This window comes from Dryobates pubescens, chromosome 21 (assembly GCF_014839835.1).
Source record: "Dryobates pubescens isolate bDryPub1 chromosome 21, bDryPub1.pri, whole genome shotgun sequence".
In the NCBI taxonomy this organism is placed as follows: domain Eukaryota; kingdom Metazoa; phylum Chordata; class Aves; order Piciformes; family Picidae; genus Dryobates; species Dryobates pubescens.
This window is the reverse complement of record NC_071632.1, coordinates 19,125,543-19,151,669: the sequence shown is the minus strand read 5'-3', so window position 1 is coordinate 19,151,669 and position 26,127 is coordinate 19,125,543. Positions and strand designations below refer to the sequence as shown.

The window sequence follows — 26,127 nt, the reverse complement described above, 5'->3', positions numbered from 1 at the left end:
ATGGCAGGGGAGCGGAGGGAGGTGCGGCGGCAGCGCTGGCTCAGCACGCTGCCCCGGGCTGAGCGCTGCTGCAGTGCTCCGGGCTGGCACCTGGCAGCCGCCCTGCTGCCCCGCTGGCCTGTGTCGGTGGGAGGAATGCGGGCAGGGAATGGCTGGTGGGAACGGCGCTGCAGGTTTGTCTCGGTGGAAGTTGATTTCTCGTAACGGGAGGAGGTTTCTGTGTTGTGGGTTTGGGTTTTGGTGTTGTTTCCCCAGCGTCTGCAGTAACACTGATTTTTCCGGGATATAAGCCGGCCGAAGGCTTTCTGCAGGGCGATAGTGGCTTAGGCTGCTGCGGTGCTGTAGTTTAAAGTTAGTGTAATGATTTATTTGCCTGCTAGTGCCCCCAAGCCTTTCAAGTCGGCGCCTGACAAACACATAGCTCTCCAAACACGTCTGGCTCTCCGCGTTAACCAGCAGCCTCCTCATAGGGACAATGAGGAGAGACTTGGGAAGTGGATGGGAAACTTGGGAGCACTTGCAGTGGTGCTTTCTCCGAGAAAGGTAGTAACTGCTCGAGCGGGTAATAGATTCCCTTTCTGTTTCCCCTTCAGAAACAGTGAGGCTGTTTGCTCACTCGGCAGTCTTGAAGGCAGTTACTTAGTGCTTGAATTTCACAAAGCAAGGAGCTTGACAAGTAGGGCAAAGTAGCTTTTCATCTAATCGTGGTAGTCTCACGATATTAATATCCAGATGTCTTCATAATGATATGTAATGTACAAAATGTATTAAAAAAAATCCTGTTTCTTGGACCCCATGTGCTGTTTTGTAACTTCAGGGAGCTTGTTTTCACATGCTCAGTAACTGTCCGTTTCAGCCTCTTTTGTTTGTTTGCTCCCAAAGAAGACATTTCCGATGTAGGGGAGTTTTAAGTGGTGCTGGATTGTCCATCTGTCAAAATGAGCCCGGAAAAATGCTTCTAACTTGAGTTGGAATTCTGTATTCCTAAACAAAAAGCTTCCCTGAGAGTGCATTAATCCAAATAACCCTGGTTTGGCAAGGACATCGTCTGCAGTTTGTGCATCTTGGCTGCCTTTGGGACATTTCACTCTGAAGTGAGTGGAAGTTCAGTTTAAACTCTTGTTTGTTTAAGAGTCCTTCGTGTTTCCCTGCTCTGTTGGGAGCAAAGTGTTGCACGTGGTAAGAATGTTAACTGAAGGTGACTATGTAGAGGAAGCTGGCATTAAATTCCCTTTTATTTCCATGGAGCCTGCACTGAACACAAATAAGCCTTCCAGATACTTACACATGTGTCTGCTGAGTGGATGTTTTGAATCCTGGAGTGCCAGGTGCCTTTTGCCACCTTGCCCTCAGCAGCCCCAAACTGGAGCTTTTGGGTAGTGACATCTTGCAGCTGAGCTGTGTTTGCTGTTTGTACAACTGACAACAGCTTGAAGGATATGTTAATTTATGTTTTTTTGTTTAATTGGGGATTAATTAAGGTCTCCTGGCTTATATCAAGGAGAAGCATTGTGTGAAACTCCAGAGGAAGGGCAGCGTGCAAAAGTACTTGGAAACAGTAAGGCTTAGGTGTTCCAAGTGGCTTTGGGCCACAGTTAAGAATGAGTAGCTCTATCTAAGACTACCCCTAAAAAACCAAACCCAGAAATTGCTGACTTTGGGAAGGCTGAAGTGAAGGTAACTGCACATAGGCAGCCACGGGTCCTGGTGGTTCAACCTGTGCCATGTGGCTTCCCAAGTGCTTACTGTGCTCTGTTTCTTGTCCTTGACAAGAAATTGATCTGAGTGTTGAGGAAATGCTCTGTGTGTTCCAGGAGGCTCAGGAAGAAGTACCTCACAGGGGTACTACATCAAGGGTAATGCTTTGTGAAGGTGGAGTTGAGGAGCAGGTTGAAATCTTTTTCCCCACCAAACTCTGTTGTCTAGCTTTGTAAAGCAGATCGACCTTAAATCTAGAAGAAGTTCAGAACAGGTGGGCTGCAGACAAGTGTGGATCTTTCAGACTTAGAAATTCTCCCTTTTAACCTCATTCTGGAACTTGTAAACCCTCAGGTGGCAGATTTTTAGGCCTTGCTCAGGATCTCCCTGCAATATTAAGGTCATGCTTCAAACCATTCCTTTTCCTGGAGGATTAGATGTACTGTAGCACGTGGAATTGCCAAGCCTGTGACGTGGTGACCCTGCCAGGATGCCATCAGTGTGTGTGTATGTGCACACTGTGCCTCTCTGAAGTGCAGTGTAAATCCGCCTGAGGATGCCACTGTTTGTGTAGCTCGGAAGAAGAGCCATTCAGATCAGCAATGCTACCCTGAGCTGGTGAGGAGTCACTCAAAGATGGGTTTCATCTTCACTGTGGCTTCTGTTTCTGAGAAGTGCAAGAAGGTGGTGGTGGAAAGTGTATCTCTGCCCGTATATACATACATGGGGAGAACATTGTCCCTGCCCTCAAGGGTCAGAAGACACCAGAGTCAGTGTGGTGCTGGGAGGACTCTCTGTTCACAAGGTTCATTCAGAGATTGTAGTGCTAATTCAAAAAGCCTTTCTGGGAAGATGAGTGGCCTTGGCACTCCTAAGGAATCCCAGGGAGATTGCACTCCCCCACCCCCCCCCTGCCCCCCCAGATATTGAATGGTTCTGGTTTTGAGGAGTCTGTCATTCCTCCAGTAAGCTCTGCATCATCCACCAAATCCAGTGGAACTGGGGTAGAGATGGGCGGATGTCTTGGTGGGAATGAATTTCTGTGCTGTGACAGCTGACAGCCTCACAGAGGAGAGGTCCTTACAGAGAGAAAGGCTTTAAGCATGGCCCAGTTGTCCAGTCACATAGTGGGCTCTTCCCTGGGAGAGCAGGGAGGGACTGGGAGAACCAAGAGAATGCAGTTGGAAAACTGCTGTTGCTGTTACAATGAGCTCGGGATGGGACATGGACATGTAGGAACCCATCAGTTTTCCTGACTGCTGGAACAGCCTCTTTCCTTCAGATGCTGTGCTGTGGTCATTGATCTTTTTGCTGAAAGTTCCTTTTGAATGACACAGAAGAACATAAAACTCTTTAGACATTCAGGCTGTGATATGAAAGTGCTCTGTGGGAACCTCTCTTTTTGTCCACGTAACACAGCGCCAGCTGGCAGCGCTGCTTTAACTAAAGCTTCTACCAGGGCTCTAATGTGGCACCCTTGGATCCTGAAGATATCCCAGAAAGCCTTTCCAGGAATGAATTATTTACCAGCAGTGCAATAAGCACGTGTTTGTATCAACTCCTAAAAGCTAAGTGACAGCCAGAGAAAGCTACCACTGCAAACCCATTTTCTGGAAGGGGGTACATTGCCCTGGCACAGAGGTAAGGCCTCTGGTGAGCAGCTGCATGAATGTGAAGCTTAGGCTGGACTCTGCCACGGGTGCTAATGCAGCACCTGCAATGCTTTGGGATAGAATAGAATAAACCAGGGTGGAAGAGACCTTCAAGATCATCGTGTCCAACCTATCATCCAACACTGAAGTGTCCCATGGCTTGAAGTAGTTCCTGTTTGGAGATCAAAATGGATTGTTGTTTGAACTTTGAGATACCTGCTGATGCTTTGTCAGATATCAGCTAATGCTCTGTGAAACCCACTTTGAAAACTGTCAGTAGTAGTCACAAAGACAGTGATTAACCCACTGGGTATCACTAAGTCTGCTTTGACAGCACAGCTGATAAATCACAAATAGCTGAAAGCTCAGTGGAGGGTGGTGGCTTACTTTGCCAGTAACAGAAGCTATGAGTCTGAAGATGGAGTGCAACACTCAAATGGGGACAGTCCCCAGTGCCTGAGGTTTGTTTGTCCTGTTATGTGATAGGGGAGGATGTTCAGGTCTGTGGCAGGTGTGTGCAGATGAAGAGAATCGTGGGGTGAGCTTATGTACTGGCGTGGCTGATGTGGACCTCTGTGATCATAGAATCAATAAGGTTGAAAAAGACCTCAGAAATCATCAAGTCCAACCTGTCACCCAACATCTCATGACTACTAAACCATGGCTTCAAGTGCCATGTCCAATCCCCTCTTGAACACCTCCAGGGACGGTGACTCCACCACCTCCCTGGGCAGCACATTCCAATGGCTAACAACTCTCTCTGTAAAGAACTTTCTCCTCACCTCCAGCCTAAACCTCCCCTGGTGCAGTTTGAGACTGTGTCCTCTTGTTCTGGTGCTGCTTGCCTGGGAGAAGGGACTTGTGTACCTGTGTGTGACAGGATACAGCTGAGGAGAAGAGTCCTTCCAGGCAGTGTGGTTCTGGCTGCATGTCCCTAGATGCAGAGTTCTTCTGGGACTCTGTGGCCTGTGGTCAGCAGCTCTTCTGTGTGCTGAGCTGGTCTGCCTTGTGGGATCTGCCAGTGATAACATCTCTGCTCTTCAAATGTGTAAGATGTGGGTGGTGCTGGAGGAGCTGTGGCTGGTGTGAGATGGTGGAAGATAGAGGCAGCTAGAAATGAGTTTCTTGCATTGTACAACTTTGACAACTAATTTTTTTTTCTTCTCCTTTTTAATTGCTTTTAAATAGGCAAAGCCTGTCCTTGAGAACTTGAATTTCTGCTTGGGTGGCAATGCTGCATACTTCAGAGAAGGCAACTGGTGGACTGATAGCAAGGACATGGTCAAAGAAAGTGCCGCCTCTGGTCGTTGCAACTCACAGGTGAGTCTAAAAAGAACATTTACTTAGATGTAAGAAATGTTTGGTTTCCTAACTCAATGTAGTGAATAATCACAGTATAACTGAGGTTGGAAGGGACCCCAAGGATCATCAAGTCCAACCCCAGCTCCCTCAGCCTCTCCTCACAGGGCTGTGCTCCAGACCCCTCCCCAGCTTTGTTGCCCTTCTCTGGACACCTTCCAGCAACTCAACATCTTTCCTAAACTGAGGGGCCCAGAACTGGACACAGGGCTCAAGGTGTGGCCTAAGCAGTGCTGAGCACAGGGCACAATGACTTCCCTGCTCCTGCTGGCCACACTATTCCTGATGCAGGCCAGGATGCCATTGGCCTTCCTCCCTGGGCAACCTGTGCCAGGCTCTCACCACCCTCATGGGGAACAACTTCTTCCTAACATCCAGTCTGAATCTACCCATTTCTAGTTTTTTCCCCATCCCCCCCAGTTCTATCACTCCTGACGCCCTAAAAAGTCCCTCCCCAGCTTTCTTGGAGCCCCCTTCAGATAGTGGAAGCTCATATTTAAGCACAGAAGTGAAGTTCTCATTCAGCCTGGAGGTCTCTTTCAGTAGGTGAAACGCCAGACTCCCGCTTGGGAAGCGCTGAGTGACGAGGCTGTATCCAGGGTACACGAAGTACCTCCTCTGCTGAGCTTTAGCCACATTGTCCTGCACAGCTCACATTAGCAGTGATTAATGGCTCTGAAAATAAAAGATAAATCCATTACTTACAGGTCCTATTTTTAATCTGTGCAGGAGCATTTTACACTCCAGCCCAGGAGCATAACTTATCTCTGTGTGTTGCCTCCTAGTAGACTAAAGGAGACCAGAGCAGGGGCATCAGCATGTGCTTGCTGATAAGTACTAAATGGTTGCTAAAATGTTGGCCTTGCTGCTTTCCTAAATGATACTTGGGTGGATTTGTGTGGGGTTTAGGAGTTCTTTGTAGGAGACAGTTTGGAACTCGCTCTCCTTCCCTTCTGCAGTGTTAAGAGTTTACCTGTAGCACGGATTTAGTCTCTGACCAGGAAGTTAGAATAGAATTAACCAGGTAGTTGTAGAGAGCAAGAAGGTCTCCCCTGAGCCTCCTCTTCTCCAGGCTAAGCAACCCCAGCTCCCTCAGCCTCTCCTCACAGGGCTCTCCCCTGCTTTGTTGCCCTTCTGAGGTGGCAGCTCCCCATGTTATTTGTATCTATTGTTTATTCACTGAATAAATGAATTTTCCTAACAGTCTTTTCTGGACCAGTACATCAAGACAGATTCCTTTCCCTCTCCACATTTTGCTCTGTGAGGCTCACAAATGTCTCTCCCTGCTTACTGTGGGCTCTCTGTTGGAATACTGTGTGGTGATTTCAGGGATCCAGCTGGGATAATCACTCTTCCCTTTTTCTCCAGCAGCCTAGAAGATTTGGAGCTTGTGAACCTGGCTCACAAACACCTACAATGTGAAATCTGTAGAGAACTCCTCTAGTCGTGAAGTAAGTAATTGGCATTGCTTGTTTATTTTTTAGGAGGTGAGAGTCTGTCTATTGTGCCTGAGGTGAGTCTGCTGACACCTTGTTTCTTCCAGCTGTTACTGACTGTGGCTTTTGGTCTAAATTCCCCTTCCTGATATCTTTCATGAATTAAACTCCTGGGTACTAAAGACTGAAGAAAAAAAAATACATTTACTGTGCTTAGATTTGCCAGATTTGGATGATGTTGAGGCAATGGACTGCATCCTGTGGTCATTGCTATGTCTCTGAACATGAGCCAGCAGTGTGCCCAGGTGGCCAAGAAGGCCAATGGCATCCTGGTCTGGATCAGGAACAGTGTGGCCAGCAGGAGCAGGGAAGTCATTGTGCCCTGTGCTCAGCACTGCTTAGGCCACACCTTGAGTCCTGTGTCCAGGTCTGGGCTCCTCAGTTTAGGAAAGATGTTGAGATGCTGGAAGGTGTCCAGAGAAGGGCAACAAAGCTGGGGAGGGGTCTGGAGCACAGCCCTGGGAGGAGAGGCTGAGGGAGCTGGGGTTGCTTAGCCTGGGGAAGAGGAGGCTCAGGGGAGACCTTCTTGCTCTCTACAACTCCCTGAAGGGAGGTTGTAGCCAGGAGGGGGTTGGTCTCTTCTCCCAGGCACCCAGCACCAGAACAAGAGGACACAGTCTCAAGCTGTGCCAGGGCAGGTTTAAGCTGGATGTTAGGAAGAAGTTCTTCCCAGAAAGAGAGATTGGCCCTTGGGATGTGCTGCCCAGGGAGGTGGTGGAGTCACCATCCCTGGAGGTGTTTAGGAAGAGCCTGGATGGGGTGCTTGGTTTAGTTGATTGGATGGTGTTGGGTGATAGGTTGGACTGGATGGTCTCAAAGGTCTTTTTCAGCCTGGTTAACTCTGTATTCTGTTTCATTTTTCTGAAGGGAAGCTCAAGATACAAGAGGAAGGGGTGGCTTTTAAACATGTGATATTGAAGGTACTTACTGCTCTTTTCAACAGGTAAATAGCAAGCAACACAAAATGGATGCTCAGTTGTTTTCCCCATTGCTGGGAGGAATCAGTAGCACGCCGCCTCCGCTGGAGTCCTCCCGGCTCTACAGCGACTGGGCAGCACGGGAAGAGGAGATCAGCTCCAAACCTTCCTTTCAGGACTGCTCAAAGAAACGGTATGAGCGTTCATGGTGGTGTTCTGCAGCTCTGGGATTGTTATGGGGCAGCAAAAAGGGGATTCTGGGTCTTCTCTAGGAAGGGCTTGTGGGATAAACTCTGCTGTTTGGGGCTGTTCAGCCTGGAGAAGAGAAGGCTCCAGGGAGAACTTATATTAGCTTTCCAGTACCTGAAGGGCCCTAGAAGAAAGCTGGGGAGGGGCTTTTTAGAAGGGCTTGTAGTGGTAGGTTAGGGGCCAATGGCCTCAAGATGGATGAGGGGTGTTTTAGACTGGAGAGTAGGAAGAAATTCTGTACAGTGAGGGTGGTGGAACACTGGAACAGGTTGCCCAGGGAGGCTGTGGGTGCCCCCTCCCTGGAGGTGTTCAGGGCCAGGTTGGATGAGACCTTGATCAACCTGGGCTAGTGAAAGTTATCCCTGTTCATGGCAGGGGGGTTGGAACTAGCTGATCTCTAAGGCCTCTTCCAGCCCAAAGCATTCTGTGACTCTATGGTAACTGGAAGCTCAATGCATTTTCTTTGATGTATAATAGTTATTATTGAGGCTGGGGAAAAACGTTGGTGAGGGGGCTGTGTAGGTGTGTATTTGGATGTTAAAAACATGCTAGAGTTTGGAAAGAATGCTTCATTTAGGAAATGAAATGGGGAAGTGCTCTATGGAGTTGAGAACTCCTGCAGGAAAAAGCCCCTCTCCTTCTGTGCCTCCTGTCCCTCAGTGCTCAAGATGATCCTGCTGGATAATGTGGAGTATTTCCTGGAACATGAACAAGGCAGACTGCTGGGCACAGGTCGAGTGCCAGTGGTGCCTCTGCCACTTCAAGCATAAATCTCTAATACAATAGAGCTCCTCTTGAGCATACACCAACCTCCTCTCTTACTGTGCCCTTGATATAATGCACTCAGATTTGACTTTATATTAAAAACTTTGCAGGTTTGGATGCTGAATGAAAGCCAAAGTCTTTGTTACTTGAATCACACAGCATTTTTATTTCCCTGGAGAAACCACTCTGCTCTAGTCTTGACTACTGCAGGCACATCTGATCAATCACTCTTAAAAGTGCAGTAGAATGATTAAAGGTCCAGATAAGGGCAGTGAGGCTGGACAGGGGTTTAAAAGCTTTTCTGCCACTGGAGAGCAAATTAGACTCCCCTTCAGCTTGGGAAGTCAGCTCTGCAGGGGAGGGATTTCTGTGAAGTCATTAGTGGTATGAGGATGGCAAGGAATGGGGAATGATTAGAGAAACCAGGGGAAACCACTGAAAGAGTTGGTTCTCTCCTTCATATTGATCATTTTATGGCTTGTGGACAGCAACTGAAATGGTAGCATTACAGCTGTTCCACCTTCATAGAATCAGTAAGGTTGGAAAAGACCTCAAAGATCAAGTCCAACCTGTCACCCAAGACCTCATGACCACTAAACCATGGCACCAAGTGCCATGTCCAATCTCCTCTTGAATAGAAGAGTGTAAACCAGGACTTTGTACTGGGATTCCCACTCTCTCCATTCCATCTTAATGCCAAGTGCTGGGGACATAATGCTGCCTTTTGGGGGGGGCTGGTTAGCACAGCTTTTGACACTGATGCTGGTTGTGAGGAGGAATAGCCCCCTGCACCAGTACAGGTCAGGGGTTAACCTGCTGGAAAGCAGCTCTGCACAGAAGGGCCTGGAAGTCACAGAATCACAGAACATTAGAGGCTGGAAGGGACCCCTGGAGATCATCAGGTTGAACCCCTCTGCCAAAGCAGGATGCCCTTTTGCCTCTTTCCTCCTGAGCAAACTTCACTTATCCAAGTTCAACTTGTTTGTTTGTTTGTTTTCAGGGCACCAATTAGCCTGTCGTACTCTGGCAATGCCCCTGATATGTTTGGGCTGGTTTCAAGCATTTTAGAGGAGCCAAGCAAGCCAGAACCAGTTACAGATTGGTAAGCTCCTATATGTTGCATGCTGCTTTTTGCCCCCTTTGTCACACAGATCTGATGCATATTGGAGGCTATTACAAGGAGTTGAATGACAGAGGTCTGATAAATCCCCTTGAACTGTGGAAGTGTTTTTCTTCACATCAGTTGCCACTTAAAAAAGCAACCAATTGTTAGAAATACATTTGCTGATGTCTTCCATCAACCTACAACATCTGGGGGGGGAGGGAACCCCAAACATCTCATTTTAACCAGTTGGGAGCTCGCTGAATGCAGTTGGATCTCAGTTATTTAGGTTAAGTGGATCTCAGCTCTTTGGGTCTCTTTTGGTTAAGTGGATCTCAGCTCTTTGGGTCTCTTTTGGTTAAGTGGATCTCAGCTCTTTGGGATATACACATCAGAGAGCAGCCTTGAAGGACAGACTTCACCCAGTGCTTACTCAACTGTAGCAGGAATATTCCCCTCCAAGCTGATGTGTGGCTGTGTCTGGTTAGCCAAGAATGGGGGAGGCCTTTGTGGGTGGAATAAGCATGACACATGAATTGTTTTCAAGTAAGAAATGATTTAAATCATTGCAGCAGGTTCCTTGAACTTCCTTGCAGGAATTCTCTTTCAAGATTGTTTCCCCCAATATGGGCACCTGATCTTGGAAGCAATGGTGAATTCTCAGGGCTCCCTTCTAAGCACTCTAGTGAAAGCAAAGATTTTTCAGACCTGCTGGGCACACAGAGCTACTATCAGGAGCACCTGCAGAAGTCTCATGATGTGGAGATGTTGCACAGAGGTTTGGAAGACCTTCATCTCATAGAGTCTTGGCTTTCCCCATCTGGCACTTGCACTCAGCCTGATCATACTCTGAAGGACTGTTACCCTGACAGTTCCTCTTTGCTAAGTAACAGCATGACTCACCAGGAGGGGTTCTTGTGTCCCAGTGCAGACTACACTCAGCGCCTGTGCAGCTATGACCACGTGAGCTTAAATGGAGACTATGAGAAAGTGGCTTCCAACTTCAGTGTTTTTTCTTCTCAGAACACAATGAAGGATGGCACTAGCATTCAGAAAGAGTACTGGAAGATTGAAAGAACAAGAGGCAAAGCTCTGCAAAATGGTGCTCAAGAACAAACTAAGTATTCCTGCGATCTTCCCAACCAGCCTGGTGATAACTCTTGGGATAAAGTGTCCCAGGACAACCACTTCTTCTCTAAAAGATATGAAAACTTAACAGCTGCACATAAACTGCAGCCATTAGTTCATCCCTCTCTCTGTTTTTTCAATCAACCCTCTAAAGATAATAATTCCTCTGGAGGGACAAACAGGAAACCGCAGGATACCCACGTGCAAAATGGTCAGCACAGCTTTACTTTGGGGGATGCTTTTAATAACAATGAATGTAAGGTCCAGGCTAGTCCTAAAGAATGCTCTCCTCAAGTCCCTGAGTATGATTTCTCTGCCAAAAATGTTATGCAATGTGGGAATTATTCATCACACCAGGGACGTGTGTGGCTGGAGGGGAAAAGTCCGCAGTCGTCCTCAGGGGTTTCCAGCATGTCCAGTGGCTCTCCCACCCATCAGTCTGTGACACAGTCATCCTACTACTCACAGATATTACCTGTCCTCCCTCCAAGGAAAGATGGAAGGTTACACATGCCAAATGGTGTTTCTAATTGTTCAGGAGTTCCAAATTTCACCTCAGCAGCTCAGAGGCAACTGAGAGCCTTTGGGCAGCCCCAGCACAACTCATTGCCTCCTAAGAGGGGGCAGCACAGTAAACTCCGCAGCGGTTTTTCACCCGACTGGTTAATGCAGAGGAATGCTCTGAGTGAAGACTTGGAAAAATACCACAGGTTTCCAAAAAAGGAGACCCCAGAGAATAATAACAGAGATGACAGGAGAGGCAGAAGGAATTGGGTTCCTCAGCTCGGCTGCACAGCCCCGAACCGGCAGCAGCCCATCGCGTTCCGCACAAAGCAGGAGCAGAGCGGCGGTAGCGTGTCGGACTTCCTCAATCCCTCCTTCCTTCCTTCTTTCCCATTAATGTCTGATTTTAAACAAAACCCCAAGTTTCCCCCATTTAACCACCACCTCTTTTCATCAGCAAATAACTTTGGGTTTCCTCCATCACCGTTTCCATTCTCGGAACTGGTTGACCTTTTCCGTTACGATGACTTCAACCACTTGGGTCCCTTCATCAGCGATCTCTTTGGTGGGGAAGTAGCTGCTCCTTACTTTGCCTTTCCAACACCATTGAACAAGTACAGACCCCCAAGGAATCGCAGTGGGCCTGCTAATGAGCTCCACCTGCGACTGGAGGAGTGCTATGAGCAGTGGAGAGCTTTGGAGAAGGAGAGAAAGAAGGTAAAGTAACTTCCTACCTGCGGTGGTGATCACAGTTTATAGAGCATCATAGAATCAATAAGGTTGGAAAAGACCTCAAAGGTCATCAAGTCCAACCTGTCACCCAACACCTCCTGACTACTAAACCATAGAATTGTTGCAGGTGGAAGAGCCCTAAAGGAGCCCTCAATGTGCTGCCCAGGGAGGTGGTGGAGTCACCGTCCCTAAAGGTGTTCAAGAGGGGATTGGATGTGGCACTTGGAGCCATGGTTTAGTAGTCATGAGGTGTTGGGTGACAGGTTGGACTTGATCTCTGAGGTCTTTTCCATCATTACTGATTCTATGATCAGGAGCAACTGTCAACCTGACACCACCATGGCCATTAAACCATGGCCCAAAGTGCCCTGTCCACACATTTCTTGAACACTTAGATCCTCTAGGCTCTCAGATAAGTCACTCCTTGAGTAGGTGACAATTCTTAGTTGGAAACACCTAGAACACCACCTACAACATCTGCTTGGAGTATAACTCTTGTGTTGTTTGGCATGTCTGGTTTTAATCCGTGGGTGCTTTCAAATTCTGACCTCCCATCAGGCTGGGACTTGGTGACTGGGGAACACTCTTCTGCAAATACAGAAGTAAATACATGCAGTGCAGACCTAATTGTGGCCTTCCAGGATCTGAAGGGGGCCTACAAAAAAGCTGGGGAGGGACTTTTGAGGGTGTCAGGGAGTGATAGGACTGGGGGGGATGCAGCAAAACTAGAAATAGGTTGATTCAGATTGGATGTTAGGAAGAAGCTCTTCCCCATGAGGGTGGTGAGAGACTGACACAGGTTGCCCAGGGAGGTGATGGAAGCCTCATCCCTGGAGGTGTTTGCAGCCAGGCTGGATGTGGCTGTGAGCAACCTGCAGTGGTGTGAGGTGTCCCTGCCCATGGCAGGGGGGTTGGAACTGGCTGAGCCTTGAGGTCCCTTCCAACCCTGACAGTTCTGTGATTCTGTATCAAAATCCTAAACAGGCCTCGAGGTACAGGTTGCAGCTCTGTACTGGTTTAAAGCATTTAAAGTATCTGTGTGATTTTTTTTCCCCCTCAGACTGAAGCTGAGTTTGCAAGAAGCTTCCCAGGGAAGCGTGTGTCAAGCTCAAACACCACTCCTGTGTCCCGGCTGCCTGCGAACCCATCCCGAGTCGATCGCTTGATTGTCGACCAGTCACGGGAGCAAGCCAGGGTAAGGAGGACTTGCTGTTGTCTGGGGAGGAGTAACCCTCTGCACCAGTGCAGGGAGAGGGTTAACCTGCTGTGAAGCAGCTCTATGGAGAAGGATCTGGTAGTGCTGATGGACAGCAAGTTCACCGTGAGCTAACAATGTTCTCTTGTGGCAAAGAAGGTCAATGATCTTCTGGAGTGCATGAAGTAGAGTGTGGCCAGCAGGTCAAAGGAGCTTCTCCTGCTCTGCTCTGCCCTAGTGAGACCACAGCTGGGGAAGTGAGTCCAGTTATGGGCTCCGCAGTTCAAGAGACAAGGAACTACTGGAGAGAGTCCAGTGGAGGCTGGGAGGCTGCTGAGGCACCTGGAGCAGCTCTGTGAGGAGCAAAGGCTGAGCAGGAGCCCCCAGAGGGGATCTGGCCAGTGCTCAGCAGGAGCCCCACGCTTGGGGAAAAAAGGATGGGGCCAGACTCTTGTCAGTGGTGCCCAGGGACAGCACAAGTGGCAATGGGCACAAACTGGAGCCCAGCAGGTGCCATTTGAACATGAGGAGAAACTTACTTGCTGTGAGGGTGCCAGAGCCTTGGCACTGGCTGCCCAAAGAGGTTGTGATTTCTTTTCCTCTGGAGAGATTACAAACCCACATGGGCACTTTGATCCTGGACAACCTGCTGTGGGTGACCCTGCTCTGGCAGGAGGGTTGGACTGGACGATCTCCAGAGGCCCCATCCAAACTCCACCATCCTGTGACTTCATGTAAGCCTTCTTGAACTAGAATTCTTGTGTTTCATTAGTTTGGGGTTTTTGGAGACTTGCCAATGGTCTTGGTGCTTTCACTGTCTCTGGCAGGTGCTCACTCTGATAGGGAAGATGGAAAGGCTTTGTGGGACCCCTGTGCACAGGAACATTTCCACCGCTCTGCAACAGCACATGGAAGCCATTCAGGTGACGCAGGCCAGGCGCAAGGATGAGATCATTAATGCTGCTAACCCCCAGAGACAGGGGGCACCCCGTTACAGTAATGAGAAAGGTAACTGCTTCCCCTTCCTCTGGCCTGGAAAGCTTTGTCAAAGATGTAATTGTGAAAATGTTGGAAATGGGCAAACTCGACATCTAGAGTCCTAGAATAGAATTAACCAGGTTGGAAGAGACCTTTTGAGATTACCAAGTCCAACCTATCACCCAGCACCATCTAATCAACTAAACCATGGCACTGAGCACCCCATCCAGTCTCTTCCTAAACACCTCCAGGGATGGTGACTCCACCACCTCCCTGGGCAGCACATTCCAATGGCCAGTCTGTTTCTATGAAGAACTTCTTCCAAACCTCCAGCCTAAACCTCCCCTGGTGCAGCTTGAGACTGTGTCCTCTTGCTCTGGTGCTGCTTGCCTGGGAGAAGAGACCAACCCCCACCTGGCTACAACCTCCCTTCAGGTCTTGTAGACAGCAATAAGGTCTCCCCTGAGAATCCTTGAGGTTGGGAAAAAAACCCAACCCTAAACCCAGCACTACCAAGCATGCAACAATTATTGTGACTTCAGCAAGACAGGTTGGTAAGTCTAAACCTGTTACTTCTTACAAGACTTTTCATCCCTTCAAGAGATCTCCTGTTCTGCTGTTTTGTTACTAAATACTTGGAAGCATTTCTATCCTGACTAAAAGGAGAGCTGTAAAAGCTGTTCTGTGGTATTCTGTTAAGGTAAGTAGTAGTTGTACTTGCTTTTAAGCAGGTTAAATTTCTCTTCAGCTTATAAAGTGAAAGGAAACAAAAGTAGTGGTGCTGTATTGAATGGTAATACTAAGGTATGATTGTGTACCTTATTTAAGTGATAAAACCAGCAGCAATTGCATGTGATGATTCTCCACTTCTGTGGAAGTGAAGCCCTGCAGCATGCTGCCCAGAAAGGTTATGGAGTCTCCTTCTCTGGAGACTCCCAAGTCCTGTTGGGATATGTTCCTGTGTGACCTGCCCTAGGTGATCCTGCTTTGGCAGGTGGGTTGGGCTCTATGACCTCCAGTGGTCCCTTCCAATCCCTACCATTCCATGATTCTATGACTGCTGATGGAATTCAAGCAGTGCAGCAGAGGACACAGCGTTAGCACTTTGTGTAGCAGTGATGGTTTGAACAAAAGGGTAACAAGGCTGGTGAGAGGCCTCAAGCACAAGCCCTAGGAGGAGAGGCTGAGGGAGCTGGGGTTGCTTAGCCTGCAGAAGAGGAGGCTCAGGGGAGACCTTCTTGCTCTCTGCAACTCCCTGAAGGGAGATTGTAGCCAGGTGGGGGTTGGTCTCTTCTCCCAGGCAATCAGCACTGAAACAAGAGGACACAGTCTCAAGCTGTGCCAGGGGAAGTTTAGGCTGGAGGTGAGGAGAAAGTTCTTCCCAGAGAGAGTTGTTAGCCATTGAAATGTGCTGCCCAGGGAGGTGGTGGAGTCACCATCCCTGGAGGTGTTCAAGAGGGGATTGGATGTGGCACTTGATGCCATGGTTTAGTTGTCAGGAGGTGTTGGGTGACAGCTTGGACTTGATGATTTTTGAGGTCTTTTCCAACCTTATTGATTCTATGAAATCATCCAAATGTTGGGGGTTGTTTTTTGCTGTTTCCACGTTGCCAGCTTGCCTGCTGCTTCACCCTGGGGTGTGTGTTTCTGTTGTAGATGTCCTGGCTCTGGCGGCTGCCATCAGAGAGCTGGCTGGCTCCACACGCAAGGCTCGCACCGCCTTGTGGTGTGCCCTGCAGATGGCCCTGCCGAAGAACTCCTCGAGCCCTCCGCTGAAACAGGAAGCTGTGGAAAGGGCTTTGCAAGAGCTTTGTCCTCCAAACACAAGCACACAAGAGAAAAGCTGCACGGAGCATGAAAACAAAGGGAGCAAAGAAGAAAAATCCGAGGAACCCGCGAAGATTCTGGAATAATCGCAACTAATCATGATGCTATGAATGACAATAGTGATGATGAAAGGGAGACGGAAGGGCAATGCTGAGGATGGGGAGGGAAGGACGAAGTGCCCTCCGCAGTGCCATGGAAGGTGTTTTTGACAGGTTATCAAAAAGCAGAGGGGTTGAAGTAACTGACGGGGGCTGTGATGCTGGTGTCGAGAAACACATCTTGTAGTAGTGTTAATGCGATGTTCATATTGCTGGTATTCCGTGTCTGCTGCCTCAGAGTGCTGCTATTAGGAGGAACTAAACAGTAGCTGAGCATTTCCTTGTGTGCTTCTACAGAGCTAAGTATCAGCAGTCAAGTCAATCCGTGGCCTGAGAAAGCAGAGGGTGGTAGAACCTCATTCTCTTCTCTTCTTTGGTGAACGACACTATGTAGCATACTTCTAAAATCCATTTGAAAGGAATTTTGCACTTGTTCAGGGCTTTTTCCCCCCCCCTTTTGTTTTTGCACCGTTCTAGAGCTCTTTTAAGTGCCAAAGTGATCACTGAGCAGTTTGCCTTGCAACGCTCCAAGCCAGAGCAATCCACGCTCCTGTGTTGTGGTGATGGGGCATTCAGGTTACCTCCAGCGGCTGAAGAGGAGTAACCGGTGGTTCCTGTGGGTTGTGCGAGATGCTTCGGCAGTTGTGCAGTTCGGTTGCTAACCGAACCGGTGTCAAAGGAGCTTTCCTGTAGCATAGGCCACTTAAAACAGCCCCCAACCCCCAAGGAAAAAAGGTTTGGTGGGCGTGCAGCGAGTTCTGCCCTGCAGGAGATGGGAAACTGTCACTCAGGATTAGAAATGAGGTTTATTGATTCCTCAGTGGGTGGGGGGAAAAAAAGCCCCACCAACCTGTGACTGTAGAACATAGTATGCACTTGATGAACAAATTAGTCCTTGTTGTTTAAATGTCACGTCGTGGTACTATTAGCTGTTCAGAGGGCAAACCCAAAGCCACCAAAACATTCCATATTTATTTTGAATGCGTTTGTTGAATGTTTATTTAAGGTCCTGTTTCAGCAAGGTGGAGTCGAATCTCTTGCCAAACCTTCTGAACTGATCCAATGTAAGGATTTACTCAGGAACTCTGTATATTGCTATACAAATATACACAGAGAGGGGAGGGAGGAGGGGAGGGGGGAAAGGGGGATGTTTGCAAAAACACTGACTACTAGGTTACCAAAGCTCTTTGATTCTTTTTCTTTGCATGGAAGATTTAATGTACTGAATTGCTGTTAAGGAGTCGTCTTCATTCTGTGGCTTCGACAATCAGAAGTGTTTAGGTGTTGGGGTGTGTGTGTGTGGGGTGTGAGTGTTCAAGCTGAGAATGAGGAGAGGATCAGTGATTGCAGTTGTGTTCTTGGGGCACTTATAAATGTTTTAATGCTGTAACGACTGTCTTACTGTTACATGTGCTGACAACCAAGTCAGGTTCTTAGGTATCAATGTATTAAGAAGTGGCTGTGGGGAGCAGTTACCTCGAAAATGAATTAACTTGGGGATATAGAAGTTGGACAAGACAAAAAAATCACATTTATTTTTGTCTGGAGTTTTTTTGTCTTGATTTTTTTTTGGGGGGGGGGGTGATTATTTGGGTTTCGTTTTTTTGGATCTTAATTATTGAGGTTTTTTTTTTTGGGGGGGGGTTGATTATTGTTTTTCTTGGGGTGTCTTGATTATTGGGGGTTTGGTTTTTGGGTGTCTTGATTATTGGGGGTTTGGTTTTTGGGTGTCTTGATTGTTACTCTTTCCCCCAAACGTTCTGTGGTGTTTGCTGTTGAATTCGACATTTTTGTGGGGTAAAATAGGTATAACTGTGTCCGTAGGATATGTACCTGCCAAATGTCCTAAGTGCAGGTCTGTAGCTTTGGGGCTGTGGATGCCCCTAGGGCAGCGGTAGTCTCGGTAGTGCCATCGCTAACTGCATAACTCTGTAGCAAGAAGTCACACAAGCCTCGTCGTAGTCCACTGAATTAAGCTTAAAACCAAGGGGCAGTAGAAATGAGAATCTTAGTGTAGCAAGATCATGGCGTGTTGATTTTTTTGTGTGTGTGTGTGTGTGGTGGTTTTTCCCCCTAAAGAAAGTGAATTCAACTTAAAACACTATTCCCAAGGCTAGCCTAAAAAGCAGGACGTGGGGAGAGTTATTTGAGTGTGTGTTCCCTGCTTGCATTTGCAGTTTATTTGCACAAACTCGATGATGATGATGATGATTTATTTTTTTTACCAAGAAGGTTAAATGTGCATTCGTGAAACTCATGAACTCCACGGTTTAAAAGGTGGAGCCTGCAGTATTTCGGTTAATGAGTAGGTTGGAGGGTTAATTACCCTCACTGCGTTGACAGGAGATCAGCATTTGAAAGCCTTGCTCAGCTTTTTGTGTTTACAGAGCCCTGGGAGTCCCGCGGGACTGCTGCCTGCTGGTGAAGGGCTGGGGCGTGGTAGGTCCTTGTCGAGTGGCTTCTGTGTTAATTATTCTCCTGCAGGAATGTGGTCTTAATGGGCTCCCCATAATAGAGTTAATGTGCCTTTAACAGTCTCCTTTTCCAGAGCTGGTGAATCGCTGCCTGCTCACTTCTGTTTCCATCGGCGGTTTAAAAAATGCACTTCTTAGGGCGGGCTTGCGGCGAGGCTGCTTTTGACTCTAGCAAGCAATTAGCCTCCGCTGCTCCTGCTGTTCTCACTTTGCTGTTGGACCGTTCCGTCTTGGGCTCTGCCAGAGTGAAACCTCCTGGCTGTGTGTGGAGAGCTGCCGCAGGTCAGATGTGTTAGGATCAGATTGCCCTTGTCACGCCGCGCAAACGCCGCCAGCTTTCACTCCGCCTTGCTCTCTTCGCTGCAGAAACTCTCGAGGTCTTCATGCCAAAATGGTTTTGTGTCCATTTCTTTAAACGGTTTGATTATGGACAGCATTTTACCTGCAATGGCAGAAGTCCTTCAGAATGCTCCAGCTCTGTTGTTCTGTCACAGACATTTTTGTACTGCAGGAGAAGAACCCACTGGGTTTTGTTCCATAGCCACCTGGGCTTGCAGCAGCTCAGTTGCCCTCAGAACGTTGTTTTAGCTGCTTAGTGTTTCATTTGACAATAAGGTCAGCGTTTTGTGAGTATTGCACTGAAGTGTTTTATGTGAATGAGCATAATTCTTCTGGGTTTAGGGACTGATCTAGTCACTTTTTACTGTCTTCGGTGGAAGCAGAGTGTTAGATCACAGTTAAGCCAGAGAAGTAGTTTTAGCTGGGAGCTGGGTTCGATTTAGTTGGTTTGATTTGGGGTTTATTTATTTATTTGCCTTTTAAATTTTATTGTAAAGCCTCCTCCTGATTTGTGGATCAGGTAAAATTCAGTTGAATTCCTCTTTCTCTTCCCCCAGCTTTGAAATTGAATTTCTTCCTGGTTTGATTTATGCAGTTTACATTTTGGGGTGAGGTGAGGAGGATCACAGAGTTGCAGCTGCTCACAGTAGCTGCGGTATTAGATGGCTACAGTTAAAGAGAGCAGGTGCCCTGAGTGCCTTCCCATGTCAAGGTCATTACCAGGTTGTATGTTTTGGTACTTGCTGGAGAGTCTTTGATGCTTTAAAAATCCCAAACTGGTAGTTAAACATGCCATGGATTTAAGAATCTCAACTCTTTCTCTGGAGGCTTCTGGTGATTCAACCTTCTCGACTCCCAGAGGGGAAGCCAGTGTGAGAGCAAGAAGTTGTTATTCTGGTCATAGGCTTGGGATCTCTGCTTTTCTTCTGTATCCACAGGGTCCCTCTGGTGATCTAAGTTAGCCTGGTGGTTTCTGTGTGAGCTAAACCTAAGCAATAGGTGTAACTTGGTCACTGTTTTTTCCCAACAGCCTACAGGGAGCTTGTCTGGGTTCATGGTGCCTGTCTTGCTGTGGCCTTTCCAGGAGCGTGTATAAGACTGTCTGAGGCCAAACCACTGCTGCTGGGTTTGGCTTTGTCCTTTCCAAGCTGGCTATTCTTTGCTTTTGGTGTTTCCTCGGGCTGCAAATCTCCCTGACTTCATTTGGAAGTCATTTGCCTCACAGCTTGGAAGAAGCTGCTGCTCTAATCTTCATCTTAAATCTCTTCTCATTATCCTTGTTACCTTTTCTCCCTGGAGAAGTAAATGAATAGTAGCAGGTTGAGATTATGCTAGAGGGAGGCTTTGCTGAAGGGCTTCCTGTTTTGGAGAAGTGTGGGGATACTCCAAAGTGTTGTAGCTTTCCTATGCACCTTTGCAGAAATGACCCTGAGCACAGCTTCCTGAGACTGTCTGATGTGGGGAGAATAAAGCAGGAGAGGGCAGCTGAACACTGAGCCCCAGTGGACAGGTCCCTGCTTTGTGCTCAGAAGGGTGCGGGCGGAGGGGCCAAGGGTCTCTCTCCTTATGCTGTTTGCCTTTTCCCCATCTCTTGCTCACACATGCTGTCAGGGGCCACTGCTGAGAACTGTGGCAGAGTTGGTTTGTTCTCATCCCTCTCTGGTAGCCATCCTGCCACCCTCCTACCTTTTAATCATCTAGAACCGAGCGGTGGACCAGCTTGAGGGGCTACAACAGGGCTTGGGAACAGCTAGGTCAACCCAGTGGGGTCAAGATCACCATCTCTTGCCTCTCAGCTGCTGTCAGGGAGGGAGAAGGTTGGATTTAGGCTTTCTGGAATTAAAGTGACAAAGGACAAGGAGAACTTGGCAGAAAACTTCAACCACACTGTTTAAATACCGTGCTTCCTCAGCTGACAATGCTCAGCTTTGCTCAGTGTGATGCTCTCAGATACACAATATACACTAGGCCCAAGCTCTGAGTCTGTTGGATTTTTGTTGGTGGTGTTTAAAAGCTGTAAAGATTGTGCACACCCCAGATCTGTAGCCTATATATATACATATTTCTCTAAAAGTTGTTTTTTCTTTCCTCCATCCTGTTTGGGAGCTGTGAGATCCAAATGCTGAGTGTTGGAGCAGCCCAAAGCAGTGGGGTTTGGAGTTTTCTTTTCTTCATTGCTTTGCCAGTGTACAATGACCATAGTTGGAGCATTTAGCTTTAAATTCTGCTTTATGGCCACAGCCTTCTATAGATTTTTGTTTGTTTGTTCTAATAGTCTTAAAATGGATAAAAACTTGAGCTGCTGATGGCTTAACTCTTTGTGATTGTGGATGGGAATGCTGCATAGCTGTGGATATGAGAGCAGTGACATAGGACTGTATTTGTTATTGCTGCTCTTTGTATAGAGGTGCACTTGCAATCAGGCTGCTGAAGTGATGGGTGAGTCCTGCTCCCACTGAAGCCAGCAGCCTTCACAGCTTGCTGTCTTTCTCTGGCTTGCTTGTGTTCCTGGTGGGGTATCCCAAGTTAGGTACAAGCCTAATAGCTCACCTTGAACACTTCCTGCTAAGAAACTCCAGCAGGACACATTCCCAGCCTTCTACAAGGCTTCTCACTACATCAGCAACAACTTGGAATGAGCAGAGTAATTCTGCTTTCCTTGCAAGCTGAGGAATGTACCACAGGAACGTTGGCTGATTGAACTGGTGGCTTTCTGAGAACTTTGCACCTTGTCTGACCTGCTTTGGTGGAAGGGCAACCTTACCCATCCCGAACCCTTGATGTCTGTCTTATGCCATTTGCCAGTCTCAATCACCAGCACTGCTTGGATTTGTAGAGCAGATGAAAATCAGGATTCTCTCTCTTTTCCTTTTTGTAGCTATCACTTTATCATTAACTTTGGTTCCTAAACCAATAACAACTTTGCCAATCAAGCTGGTCAGTTCTGTCCAATGGAAGGTCCTTCTTTCTCTTCATTAGCAATACTGTAATCAGAGGTGCAAAAAATAAGATGCATTTAATGCCTGTACTCTGTGCTGTTAGAAAACCTATCAGGAGCAACTCCTACAGAAATCAAGGAGCTGGAGCTCTAAATCCTCTCTGCCTGTTTGCCACATGAGCTTTAATGAGGAAAATACTTCTCTAGTGTGTGAAATGCTTGTTAGAGGCTAGATCAGGATCACCTTAAAATCATGGCTTTACACATTTTTGAACTGTATAGAATACAGCCAATGTAAAAGGTGTTGCTGCACAGGTGTAGTTGTTTGGGGCTTTTTTCCCCCCCACAGGATTAGGCTGTTTCCAATATAGATGGGGAAAATAAGTTTCCTTTTATTTTTTATGGGAGAGGATAGGATACAAAGATGACTAGTGTCTATATTTTAATATCCTCTGTGGTGTCTGAAGTGTCTTTGCCATGTCTGTTGGCCCAGCTCATCTGCTGCAAACCGTATCTGCTAAGTGAAATGGTCCTGAAGGGGGGTGTAGGGAGTTGATCCCTCCGGCAGGCCCGAGGGGAAGGTGTGATGGTGTCATTTAGCTTCAACAAGTAAAAAGGGCACTTGTTGCTTGCACAACTTCTTAGCAATTAAGTAGCTGAGGCTTATTTAAGTATTTCTGTGACACAACTGTGGCTGTCTGACCGCTGCAAAAATCCTTCTACCTCTTGTGCCACACTCCTCAAGCTCTCCTCTGCAGATCTCTTCGGGCTGTGCTCTGATGCCACGGGAGGTCAGCACATCTTAACTTGTAGCTTCCATTTGCTTTTCCTGGTTTCTTTTGCTTTTCTGTCAGGGTTGGGTTTTTCTTTGGCTTGGTTTGGGTTGTTTGTCTTTTGTGGAACACCGGGATGCCTTGTGGCTGGGGCTCAACTCCCTTCACCCACCCGGAGTCGCTTCAGGCACACCCCGCGCACCAACACTTTGCTTTCTGTTTAGCAGAAGGTACAACAGCAAAAGCAAAAAGCAGCTCTTAAGTTTTGTGTGATGTGTGTCCAAGTCTCAGAACTAGGAGAATTCTGTGAGCAATCATGGCCAGTGTAATTTTCTAGTATTTTTATGTGTGTGATGGATTCCTTTTTATTTGAATAAAGCCTGTGTTGTCTGTATGGCCCTGACCGACAGTTACCACTTCAGTTCCACTCCCACTCTTTATCAGCTGCTCTTCTCCACGTGAAATGACCTGGGGTTTGTATGTTCTGCCTTGAACAAGATGTGGTTTGTGTTCTGCTTTCAGGCAGTTACAGAAATTAAAGAGTCCTTCATGTTTTGTGAGACTTGGTTTTGTTGCTTTGGCAAAGGCTGTGGGAGAAGAAGGGGCAGCTTCAGTTAGCGTTTGCTCTGCTTGGGTCTGAGGGGGGAATAGCATGAAGGTTGGAAAAGACCTTCAAGATTGAGTCCAGCTATAACCCAACTACCCTGACCACTAAGCTATATCCTGAAGCACTACTGCCACACACTCCTTGAGCACTTCAGGGATGGTGACTCCGCCACCTCCCTGGGTAGCTTGTGCAATGCCTCACCACTCTCTCAGTAAAGGAGGTTTTCCTAATGTCCAATCCAAACCTCCCCTGGCACACCTTCAACCCCTTTCCTCTTGTCCTATCCATAGTTACTTGGGAAAAGAGACCAACACCAGCCTCACTGCAGCCTCCTTTCAGGTAGCTGTAAGGAGCAATAAGGTGTCCCCTTAATCTTCTCTGTACTAAACAACCCCAGATCTCTCAGCTGATGAACTCCAGAGCCCTCACCAGCCTAGCTGCTCTTCTCTGGACATGCTCCAGGACCTCAATGTCTTTCCTGTGCTATGATGCCCAGAACTGACCTCAGTCCTCAACCTGTGGCCTCACCTCAGATGAGTACAGGGGCACCACTCTGCTCCTTCTGTGCTGTGGGTGCACTGATAATAGCTCATAAATTCATGAGTGCCAAAACCATGAAGTTCTCTGAAAGGGTTAAACAATAAGTTAATGTCTAATGGCAGCACAGGAAAATGCTGCTCAGTTGTGTGAAGGGTTGGGGGATTACTGGGAAGCACAAGTGGGGCTGGGATCAGCACCACCTGACCACTTTGAGAAAGGGCAAAATCCATCCTGGGATGTACAAAGGCAGCAGTAGGCAGCGGCATGTCCCAAGTAATCCCTCTGAGCTTCCCGGGTACAGCAGGAGCCAGAGGGATCTGCTGGGGTTTGGTCCTTGCTCTTCAAATGAATGTTGACAGCTGGAGTAGGTCCAGCTGGGAGTGACAGAAATGATCAGCGGGTCACAAAAGAATTAGGGACGTTGGGGCTAGAGATGAGCAGGCGCAGTGGCCTTCAAACATCTCCAGGCATCCAGCCAGGATGGAAGGGCACCCTGTGCCTTTCCTGTGCAGGGTACAGAGGGTTAAATTACAGGAGGGAATTTAGGCAGGAAAAGATTCAATGTTGAGAGCAGGGAGACAGAAAAAGATGTAAGAACCTCTGTAAGCTGCTTTTGTGGGAAGCCTTTAGCAGCAAGCCAGGCAAGCAGGTCTCACCTTGGCCTTCTGGATGAATATTGCCAGGCATATGTAACATTTTTTTCTTATAAGGAATTTGCTCCCTCACCTTAGGAATGCTTTAGGGAGCTGCTCTCTTGAGCCATCTGAGTCCAGCAATCAGTTGCCAATAGTCACTGAGCTGCTCATCATGACAGTGATCAAAATGAGCCTGTCATGACCTGGTAATTCTAGTACATACAGCTGGCCCCTTCTATACACTTAAAAAGCCCACCCTAGGAGGTTCATGAAGAGTTGTTTCTGAGCTCTTCCTTGAGGACAGTAAAGTGTTGAAGGAAAGACACTGTTTGCTCATTTAATCCCATAAGAATTCAGCTCATGCCTCTGGCAATTGCTCTGCCCCACAGCTTGGTGGATCTCTTTGTGCAGGGAAGCAGCTGAGGGAGCTGGGGTTGCTGAGCCTGGAGAAGAGGAGGCTCAGGGGAGACCTTCTTGCTCTCTCCAACTCCCTGAAGCCAGGTGGGGGTTGGTCTCTTCTCCCAGGCAAGCAGCACCAGAACAAGAGGACACAGTCTTAAGCTGTGCCAGGGGAGGTTTAGGCTGGAGATTAGGAAGAAGTTCTTCATAGAAAGAGAGATTGGCCATTGGGATGTGCTGCCCAGGGAGGTGGTGGAGTCACCATCCCTGGAGGTGTTTAGGAAGAGACTGGATGAGGCCCTTGGTGCCATGGTTTAGTTGATTAGATGGTGTTGGGTGCTAGGTTGGACTGGATGATCTCTGAGGTCTTTTCCAACCTGGTTAATTCTATTCTATCAGCAAGGAACTCTGTGCTGGGGATGATGAGGAACATGTAATTTGCTTGGGTTTCCTCCAAATGGGACAGGTTTATTCCCAGTTTCAAACCTGAAAGTACCCAGCAAGACTTGATAGGAAAGAATGCCTTTTTGTGTTCAGCCTGTGCAATAGGACAAATGAGCCTAGAAATGAAACCCCATGGCTTCAAAGATGTGGTGAGTTTTGTTACTGGCAGCACTTGGGAAGTCTTTCCCTGGCTTTGGAAGGTCTTTGCAACCCTGGTGGTAGGTATCTGCTACTGTACCTGCAGCTAAAACTTGAAACTGTCTTCTGCAGGTAAAGAAGAACACAGGATCAAAGGATGTTAGGGGTTGGAAGGGACCTCAGGAGATCATGGAGTCCAACCCCCCTGCCAGAGCAGGACCAGAGAATCTAGAACCTTAAACTTTAAACCATATTTGACAGGCAAGAACCTAACAGAATTACCAGGGGCTCTAAAGGGGAGGTGAGTTTCACAAAGATACCCCTAAACATCAGATTTATCTTTCTCCTTATATATATATAGACTGGGGGTTGGACTTGATGACCTTTAAAGGTCTCTTCCAACCCAAATTGCTCTGTGCTATTAGGGCATTGGATGGTTTACTTCATGTGGCAAAACAAAACACATCTCCAGTGAGGGCACAAAGTAGGTTGAGCAGGGGATTTGAACAAGACTCAGCAATTCTCCAAGTCAAAAGTGGTCAGATGCAGGTCAGGTTTTAAGTGGCCTGGAGAGGGAGGGCAGAGGGTGTTTGTGAGAGCTGAATGTTTTGGATCTTGTTTAGAGTCCTTGAGGATCAGATCAGGCTTCCAACACACCCTGTGCAGGGAGTTCAGATGTCACCTGAGATCTAAGCATCTTCCCTCCCCCACCCCTCCCCTGCTATATTTTGCCCACTCTGGGTAAATTCTGATCCTATTCAGAGTCAAAAGGAGTGGGGAGCACGAGGCAGGGATGTGGCACCTTTCTGCAGGGCCTCAGATTTGGTCTCTGGTGGCCAGCAGGTGGCTTTATGGTTAGATTGGAGAGGTGGCTCCTTCCATCTCCCTCATCACTGTGGCAGCAGCAAGCACTGCCCTTTCCCTCCCCTCTTGGGAGATGTTGGTGTCTTACACTTGCTGTGGCTTTTCCATCACTGGGGCAGTTGTCCAGCAGGTGACAGCCCTACTCTCAGCAGGTCACTGCACAGGATGAAACCTGACCTGCTTCTCCACCAAACTATTGCTCAGCTTCTTCCTTGTAGAGAAGCAAGCCCCAGTGCTTCAGTGTCTCCTGTTTGCCAGCATCCATGTCCTTGATCG

General features: G+C 47.8%; 1 protein-coding gene across 1 annotated transcript; it reads left to right on the top strand.

The window, feature by feature from the left end:
• On the top strand, positions 1 to 15,740 carry LOC104298098 (uncharacterized). The gene is made up of 10 exons (XM_009898135.2): positions 1 to 200; positions 883 to 896; positions 2,273 to 2,409; positions 4,539 to 4,670; positions 7,149 to 7,315; positions 9,137 to 9,238; positions 9,835 to 11,587; positions 12,663 to 12,797; positions 13,625 to 13,805; positions 15,432 to 15,740. Exons 1-10 carry the CDS (start codon positions 1 to 3, stop codon positions 15,686 to 15,688), a joined length of 3,078 nt encoding a protein of 1,025 aa, XP_009896437.2. The 3' UTR covers positions 15,689 to 15,740.
• The last annotated feature ends 10,387 nt before the right edge of the window (positions 15,741 to 26,127 follow it).